The sequence below is a fragment of the Petromyzon marinus genome, chromosome 47 (genome assembly GCF_048934315.1).
Source record: "Petromyzon marinus isolate PM22_M1 ecotype Great Lakes invasive population chromosome 47, UKy_Petmar_22M1.pri1.0, whole genome shotgun sequence".
Lineage (NCBI taxonomy): Eukaryota > Metazoa > Chordata > Hyperoartia > Petromyzontiformes > Petromyzontidae > Petromyzon > Petromyzon marinus.
Genome location: NC_133713.1, coordinates 9,604,741 through 9,614,193, shown reverse-complemented (window position 1 = coordinate 9,614,193; position 9,453 = coordinate 9,604,741). Strand labels below are relative to the sequence as shown.

General features: G+C 53.4%; 1 protein-coding gene across 3 annotated transcripts in view; it reads right to left on the bottom strand.

Annotated features, from left to right (window-relative positions):
- Window positions 1-9,453, bottom strand: part of RNASEH2B (ribonuclease H2 subunit B) — a 38,012-nt gene that overhangs the window by 9,424 nt on the left and 19,135 nt on the right. For all 3 annotated transcript variants that reach the window (XM_032972136.2, XM_076074382.1, XM_076074380.1), the window contains 3 exons: window positions 3,914-3,995; window positions 2,748-2,796; window positions 9-89 (listed from right to left, as the gene is read on the bottom strand). In XM_032972136.2, the coding sequence (XP_032828027.1) occupies window positions 9-89; window positions 2,748-2,796; window positions 3,914-3,995 (212 nt within the window). The remainder of the gene's footprint in view (window positions 1-8; window positions 90-2,747; window positions 2,797-3,913; window positions 3,996-9,453) is intronic.

Here is a 9,453-nt window from a genome sequence, read left to right as displayed (position 1 = left end):
CCCCTCACCTTGGCCGCTTTCCCCGCGCCGTGCGAGCCCTTGGAGTAGTCTTCGGCCGCCTCGACCCGCAGGTCGCATCGCTTCCGCTTCTGCGAAGAGAGCGGGCGAACGCGCTCGGTGATGCACGGCGCCGACGTCAGCTCGCGGGCCGCCGCGTCGCGAGACCGCGGGAAGATGGCGACGGTCGTTTTGGGTAGATCCTAGCCGACGGTCCAGCAGTGGGTGTGCGCGCGAGTACGCACGGCGAGCTTCCTTCGCACCGTACGCAGCCAGCCGTGCTTATCGGACGTGCGAAGGAAGTACAACTAAAGGCAAAAAGGCAGTTCTAAAAGCGTTCAAACCTTGAACGTCGCCTCAGGTCCAAGGCTTTTCTTTGCAGCACACAGTGAGGCAGAGCCGGGCCCCATTAACTTTACTCAATTGCCAATGTCACACCTCTGATCATTTGTGTTTTTTTCCCCCTGAGCAATTCCCAGCATGCACCCCTGCGAGCCTCACTGTGAACAGGGGCACAGCCCTGCACGGGGCCCAACAAAGCTCGACGAGAAACCACGACCAACGCCGTCGATCAACGACCTCCCGGTCCCCGTAGCAACAGCTCCTCGTGGACAGTGCAGAGCTTTGAGCTGCGCATTTTGTTTGGGCCAGCGTCCGCGAGTCCGGCGCAGGTATAAGAAATGTCCTTCTTGCCTCACCGAGAAGGCCTCACCGAGTCTCAAGACCATTTTGTCCTTCCACACAGGAGGGTAAAATAAGGACTTATTAGTACCTCTGTACGTTATTTGTCCCATCGGAGGCGCAATGTCTTTGGGGCCATTTAGTAAATGCGTACCGCTTGTGTATGGGGGGGGGTCTACTGACAATGTACGTACGCATAGGAAACGGGGGGGTGGGAGGGTGAAGCCTCAATAATAATTTGTCTACATTGGCCTTCAAATTATTTAAATATTCTGGTGGTGGATTATTTGTTTGCTTAAACACGTTCATATTATTAATCCTTGATCGTTTCTGCGTGGATTAAATATCGGCCGCTATATAGGATTCGGGGGGGGGGGGGTGCGTCAGGCACACGTACGCTGGTGGGGGGGGTTTGCAAAAATTCACGCGTGTGTACAGGGAGTGGGGGGGGTCAAGTTTTGACAGATTTTTGCGTAAAGTACTAAATGGATGGCTCCTTTCGTTGACAAGACGCATGGGATTCTCTCCGGCACGCACGTGCTGGTAATCCACCCTTCTGCGAAACGCACAACACCCCGACTCTGGAAAACACCCAGGCGGAAGACGGCTCTCGGCTGGGAACCCACTTGCTGCACTGCCACCTCCTGGTCACCTCGCAGCCCACCGAGCGGAGCGCTTTTTGGCAAACGGCACATCGACGATGCCTCCCCCAAAGCGCCGCCGGATCGCACGAGTGCGGTCACGCACTCCGCCCCGGCTCTTGCCCGGGGAATTTTTGCCGCGGCGTGGCGGCACGTTGCAAACATTCAAACTATTTTATCGCTTTCCAACGGGGCCCCACGTGTTTATTTTTTGAGCTTCGCTATCCGAGGTGTCGCGCCGCGAATGTGTCGTCCGAGTTGGCGGCGGCTCGGAATACATCGGCCCGAGCGTAAGCTGTAAAACAAAAAAAACTCACCGAAATAAAGATGACGATGGCCACAGTGCCGTGGGTTTGTTTTCACGGCTGCGGCTGCTTAGCTGTGCGATGCGTTTTCGGGTTGTGCCGCTTCCGTGACCATCGTCAACGTTTCGTGCTCCGCACGCTGGAAGCTTCTTTAGGGACCGAAATGAACGTTGCAGCTCGTGACTCGGTGTTGACTCGACGTAGGGGAGTCCCGGTTCGAAGGTCAATCACCCACCGACGATAGCCGTAGCTGGTAATCAAGCTCTGCTCAACGTGTTCGTAGCACATTGCGCCAACGCTCCCCACGAACACGCACAAAAGACAAAGATCCCCCACACAGCCTTCAACAGATCGTTGAGGGCGAGTGCTGTTGTCGAGTGCACATGAAGGGGCAGTACGGCACACGAAGGGGGTGGATGGCCAACGTCATGCCCGGCCGTCTTTGTCTCCCCAGTGTTGAAGTTTACACACTGCACAAGGTACTCTAGGGGAGTCCTATGACCGGTTCGGATATTCGCCACCGTGACAGGCGGGGAGCGGGAAATCGAACTGGGATCGCCGGGTTCGTAGAGCAGTGTGCGCCGCTGACCAATTGAGCCAACACACACACGGCCAGGTTGGTGCAATGAATCCCGCAGATGTGATAACGGTCTATTTCAGCTCATGCTGGCGCGGGTTTGTGCGCGCGTGCTCGTATGCTTGTGCGCGCGTGTTTGCGCGCACGCTTGTACGTGCGTTTGTGCGTGTTTGCAAGTGTGCATAGGCGAGTGCCTATGTGCGTTCGTGCCTGTGTATTTTTCCACATGCGCTGTCGCGCCCGTGTAAAGGACGCACTGCGCAGTGCGTCCTTTACACGGAGCGATGCTATCTGTCCTTGCGGAAGCAATAATTGGAAAGTATTTTGAAAAAAAATATATATATATACACCACACAGAGGGTGAAGCAGACAAAAACCACAGTGTTCGTTTTATCGGCCCCATTTGAATCACAACGACGGGCCGAGCTGACGACCAGAACTTGAACTCACGACGACCTCTGGATTGGGAGTCCATCGCCGTGACCACAGGGACACACACACACGGCCCGATCGCGCAAACGTTGCCGTGCCGACCGTAGGAATCACCTTGGAGGCCTGGTGCTCTCCCTCCGCGACGAGGGACACGTCAAAGATTCTGCAACACACACGCACGCCACGCACAACGACATAAATCAACCATATAGTCCTCACAGGCTGTTGGGGGAAATGCGGTTATTGTCACTCTTGCTGCAGGCAGTCCTCGGCTTAAGTGCCAGGTGACTGTCGCTTCAGCAGTCCACCTGAGGCTACCTGAGACCACCTGAGTCCCCCCGAGTCCCCCTGAGTCCACCTGAGACTACTAAGTCCACCTGAGACCTCCCGAGTCCACCAGAGTCCACCATTGAGTCAGCACAAGGGGGCTCGTGGAGTTCCCACGCGCCGGCCGAGAATGATTTTTCCGGCGCCCCACCCCCAAATCCAGGTTGTTGTTGTTTTAAAAGGCCAGAGATGATACAGGAATGGGAGGGCCCAGAGCAGGTACTGATCATCACCACCGATATGACACGTAAGCTGTGGCAACCAATATTATCCAAGAGGTTTTTTTGGGGGGTTCTTTCCTTGCCGTCGCCCGATAATACCGGGTGTTGTAATGTCACGGCACTCAAATTGTAAATGTTGTGGATCTCCTCTCCAACACACCGGTGGGCTGAAGTAGTATACTACACTATACGCTACACTATACGCTACTACTATACACTACACCGTGATGAGGATGAGAGAGAGACATGCAAACTCGAAATAGACAGCAGCAGGTTTCGAATTTTAAATGTCGTGGGTTCACTCTTCCATCACACCTGTGCGCTGAACTCGTAACGAATTGGCACGTTTTGATTACGTGACAAACCTTAACAGTTGGCTGTGTCGGGTGGTGGCGGGTTTAACGACACAATTATACTTACGTGATCTAATGCAAAAACAAAATCTCTATTACGGATCGCCACCGATGTTAGCCGTGCTTGAGAATTGAACCCGATTCGGAATCATAATATTTATTTATACTGGAGGAATCCGATGAGCTATGAAGCTCTATTTCAGACGCCCAGAGTAACCACTCCGCTTCTCCCGACGCAATCTGGCTCAACCACCACCTCGATAGTTGTTGCTCTACATCAACATCAGCGGTACGAAGAAGATAGGGTATTAATGCCCCCGGTTAGCAGCTTTATTGATAAAACACAGGCAGGTGAGTGTTTATATAGCGGATGTCTCACCCCAAGTGTTCTTGCAAACGAGAACTCAATTCAGTCTCCAGGTACTCGGAGATGAGGCCGTGGGCGTAGCGCAGGTACTCTTCTGCGGACAAAGACATAGATCCCCCTTATAGCCTTAACACATCATTAGACCTACTTTGCCAGTACCAAAATATAATAATAGGGTTTTTCCCCTTTTACTGGCAACAAAACTGAAACCTTTTTACAAGGATTCATGTCTGCATTAACCACAATACCTGCAGTCAAAATGCAAACAAAAAACATACTATGATAATATATGCATTGTCCTTGAAACTGATTGGTCCACACCAAGGGACTGTTCTAGATTTTAAGCTTTCGTGACAGCAAGGATCCATACTCTTTGTGACTTTACCGAATAGAACCAAAGAGTACCAAGGGACTGCTTTCTTTTGAGCCTCGACCCAATTGGTGCTCGACCAGATGACGCCAAAAGGCGTACAGCTCAAAGACAAGGTCAAAAACCCTATTACTATTATTATATTTTGGTACTCACCCCGAGCCCTCATTACTTTGATAGTGCATTGTCTTTGAGCTGTACGTCTTTTGGCGTCATCTGGTCGAGCACCAATTTGTGTCGAGGCTCAAAAGAAAGCCGTCCCTTGGTGTGGACCAATCAGTTTCAAGGACAATGCATCATCATATATTATCATTGTATGTTTTTTGTTTGCATTTTGACTGCAGGTATTGTGGTTAATGCAGACATGAATCCTTGTAAAAAGGTTTCAGTTTTGTTGCCAGAAAAAAGGGGAAAACCCCTATTATTAGCCTTAACATACTTATGGGGTAAGTGCTGTTAGCAAGTAGCACTCTGTCAAGGCCTGTACGGCACACAAGCAAACACTTGTCATCGAGTTCGTCATCATCATGAAAAGCAGGAGTGGCAACGGTAACAACAGCAGCATCATCATCATCTTTGTCACCATCAGCAGCAACAACATTAGTCGCAGTCTAAGGAAAATTGAAGTAATCATCATCAGCAGCAGCATCACCACCATCAGCGGCAGCAACATACAAAAACATTAAGAGTGGGAGCAGCAAAATTATTACCAGCTGGGAACAAAAAATTGAAATGATCATCATTATTATCAGCAGCACCAGAAAAATCGCCATCATGAAATTTCATTAGCAACAGGAGTACGGCCATTTTGCAAGAACATTATACTGGTAGGAACCTCCTGGTTACACCAGCCCACAGGGGATTATTGTGTCCGTCCGTCCGTCATGCATCCAAAAATGGGAGGGGGGGGCTGGGTGGAGAGGGGAGCGGCTGGGTGGGGCGGGTGGGGAGGGGCTGGGTGGGGGGTGGGAGGGGTGGGGAGAGGCTGGTCACCCCGTAGTGCCCTTATAAAACTCAACGTTTAACCTACTCACGCCGGCTTGTGCCCGCCCTCACAGTCGGGCATATTTGCGGAATACACCACGTGGTGCTGCCGTTGACCCTGGCCACTGACCGAGCAACCCAACGTTCCTACCAGCTCCCTCCGCAGGAATGTGTTCCCCACCTCGACCACCACCATCCCCCCCCCCCCCATCACGAGGCCTCCATCGAATTCTCACCCTGCCCGGTGTCATCACGAGGACAAGAGGGAGGGGGGGGGGGGGGTGCGGGTGCCGCCGCCATTCCCAGATCGCGCAAAATTTGCCGTGGCCCAATTGTCCAATTTGCGTGTTCTTGACACGCAAGATGGCCGACTCCCACGCGAATCGCCGCAGGGCCTTGTGGGGGCTCCGGCGCACTGCCGCTCAGCTTGCTCATGGCAGCCGGGTCAGTGTTTGTCAGGCCACAGCACGGTGGGGGGGGGGGGGGGGGGAGCGAAAAGAATGAAGTCTATGAGGTCGGCACGGCAAGTACTGCGCGTCGTGGCTCCCGTGCCGTCTCCTCCTTCCCGATGCCGGTTCCCAGAAGCTGCTCCGGTCGCAGTTTCTTCACCACCACAGGGTGGGGCTTTAGGTATTCTCTTCACCCTCAATCACCAACCACTGGGTTGCACTCCAGTGCTCGTCAACCTGCAAGGTGCTTACCCTATCCTCCTCCACCCTCAACGTGTATTATGATGCTGCTGCTGCTACGTTGGCAGTGTTGCGAAGACAAAGATCCCCAGTGTAGCCTTAACGGACTGTTGGGGCAAGTGCTGTTAGCGAGCAGCACCTATGAAGGACGGCACGGCACACGAGGGGGGTGGGTGGCCAGCACCACGCCTGGCCTCCTTTTAATCCGCCAGTGGCGATGGTTGCACATCGCACCAGGTGCTCGTTTGAGGCCGAGTCGATCTCGGGGAGGAGGCCCAGGACCGGTTCAGATAATCGTCGCCGGTGTAGGCCGCAAGCGGGAATCGAACTAAGGCGGCCGTGGTTCATCGCGCAGCGTAGCGCGAACTGCAACGCCTCCCGCTCCCCACTGGCAGTGGTGCAAACACAAACGACAGCAGCTGCATACGCTTGACGCATTCGTCAATGGCACTGCAGCCTCAGAGAAGGAAATTATGTAGCGGGGCCAGATGCTCAGTGGGACGCTCTCAAACCATTTGCCGTGGGGGTTGTAAGGACGGCAAAGTGGATTCACGCTCGGCCTGGAGGATCGTGGGCCGCACCATGGAATCATCATCACCACCATCATCACCACCATCATCACACCGTGGTTGGTAGTGCCGTCTGCGTTTCAGTCCACGCGGTAATCATGCACCTTGAACGCCCACAGTACACGCACACAGTATATACAAAGTAAACACACAAACACACAATACATACATTACACAAATACAGCACACACACAATACACACATTACACATACAGTACACAATGGTGTCCCACGTGCGGCTGCATAGCCACGTGTAAGAGCGAATTCAAACCACATATAAATAGATTACCCGCATGTACGTGAAATCGCACATAATGAACCCGCAGTACATAAAGTAGGATAATCTGGCCAAATATCCCAATGCAGGATTCAACTGAGAAGATAGCTTGTTGGTCTAAGTTTATCTTTGAGAAAATAAAAGTGTTGTCTTCATGAATTTGTTTATTTTTAATTGAGGAAGAGGTTGTGATTGGTTGGACACACGTTCAGGGTGGAGGAGGATAGGGTAAAGCAACTTGCAGGTCAGGAAGAGGTCATTGAAGAGGAGGCCAAATCACCGAGCCCGGCACTGGAGTGCAACCTCGGGGTTGGTGATCTACGGCAAGAGAAGACCTAAAGCCACACCGTGTTGAGCAAACTGCGATCGGAGCAGCTGCTGGATCCGGCACAGGAAAGGAGGGGACGGCACGGGAGTGATGCCACCACGCGAGGTACCGGCCGTGCCGACCCCGTAGGCTTCGCTCGTTCTGCTCCCCCCCCCGACCACCCCTCCACGTCCGTCCGTCCGCTTCGCCAACAGCGCGTACGATTCCGTACGCCCACTCGCAGGGCCCGTCGCGCTCCGCCCGCCCGCCCGCCCGCCCCGCCCGCCCTTTAACGGCGCCAGCGCCGCCACCGCCGCAGGGGGATGAGTCACCCGAGCGATTGGCGGCGGCGGCGGCGGCGACCCACCCACGCACTCGCACACGAACGAGGCAGCAGCGGTGGCGGCGGCAGCGGCGGCGGCGGCGGCGGCACGGTGCAACGGGAGATGAATTTAAAGTGGAAATGTTCGGCGAGTGTCGGAGGAGGGGAAGTGCGCAGTGTGCGTGTGTACGGGGGAAGAGAAAGTGTTGAGCGACCGGCGCAGGAGGATGTAGTGGCAGACAGGCTGACGACGGATGGAAAAAAAACGGGTAGACAGGATGAAAAATGTGCGGCCGGACGGACTGACGGACAAGGGCGATGCGCAGATGAAATCGTGGATGGACAGACGGACACAGAAAGGCACTGATGGAGGGAAAAATGAACATATGCATGGACAGCCAAAAATACAGATAAACAGATGAACAGTGATACGGACAGATGGATGGCAAGATACAGAAACACTTCGAGACAGATACACACGTTTGTAAGACAGACCAACAGTCAGACCGACAGTCAGACCGAACAGTCAGATCGACAGTCAGATCGACAGTCAGACCGACAGTCAGACCGACAGTCAGACCGACAGTCAGACCGACAGTCAGACCGAACAGTCAGACCGACAGTCAGACCGACAGTCAGACCGACAGTCAGACCGACAGTCAGACCGAACAGTCAGACCAACAGTCAGACCAACAAGTCAGACCAAACAGTCAGACCAACAAGTCAGACCAACAAGTCAGACCAACAGTCAGACCGACAGACGGACAGAAAACCATACAGGCACGTAAACACACACACACAGACAGACAAACAAGACACAGTCAGAACGGAGAAAGATAATCAGCAACAGACAGATGGACAGACATGAAAGGAAACAGACAAAGACAAGACCGGGAGGGCATTTTTCTCTCTCCACATTTCCAATTTGAGCGCCAAGGTTGAAGAGGGAACGATAAGGGGCATCGGAGTGAGAGATCGGCGCGGAGAGAGAGAGAGGCAGAACGAGACGGGACGGGGCCTCTGCGCGTGTCCACTCTGCCGTCTGACGTGGGTGCCATTCACACGTCTCTTGTTTTGGCCCCGACGTTCACAAAACCCGTTTCGCCCACCGTGACGAGACGGGGCGAGTTTTTCCCGCGAAATGAGGGCAACAAACGCTCGCGCAATTCGAAAGCTACACCCAAAGAATATGCACGAGACGCACAGCTTTTGAAAAAAAAAAGGAGGGGTGCTATTATTCCGGTTTAAAAAGAGAAATAACAAAAATAATAATAATAAAAACACCACCCTGGAATATTCTTGGAACGGTTTTTGACAAGCGTGTGGATATCGAAGGACGAAATCGTCGCTGGTCCTGGCGTGAACGGAAGAGGCTGGGGATTCGCGAGAATTTAATGAGAAATTCTCACCCTTACGCCCCCCCGCCCCCCCCCCCCCCCCATCGAGAAGAGGTGGACAAATTGGTCAATTGTTTGCACGTACTCTGGGCCAGAGTAAAGGGACACCCCCTCATCACCGTTGTACCGCAGATGGGATTACCAACACCCCGAAGAGTACGACCCATGTTGTGGAACTCACCGACGTAAGAGCCTCCGCGGCCGTCTGGACCGCTCTTTTCTTCCGATGTTAGGAAGCTGCTGGAGCTGTGCACTCTTAAAATCATCTCGACTGAAAGCGAATTTCTCGAGAACTGCTTTTTTTGTGTTCGGTTTGTTGTCCTTTCCCACCCCGCAACCTCCGATTAGCACGGTTGGCCACGTACGGTGCGAAAGAAGTAAAAATAAATATTTGCCCGTTATTGGTCGTGGGTGGGAATGGTAACAAAGACAAAGATCACCCGTTTAGCCTCAACAGACTGTTCGGGCAAGTGATGTAAGCGAGTTGCACCGATGAAGGCAGGCACAGAAAAGGAGGGGGTGGGTGGCCAGCACCACGCCCGGCCACCTTTGTCTCCCCAGTGGCGAGGTTTACACACCGCACCAGGTACTCAATTAAGGCTGAGTCGACCTAGGGGAGACCCAGGACCGGTTCAGA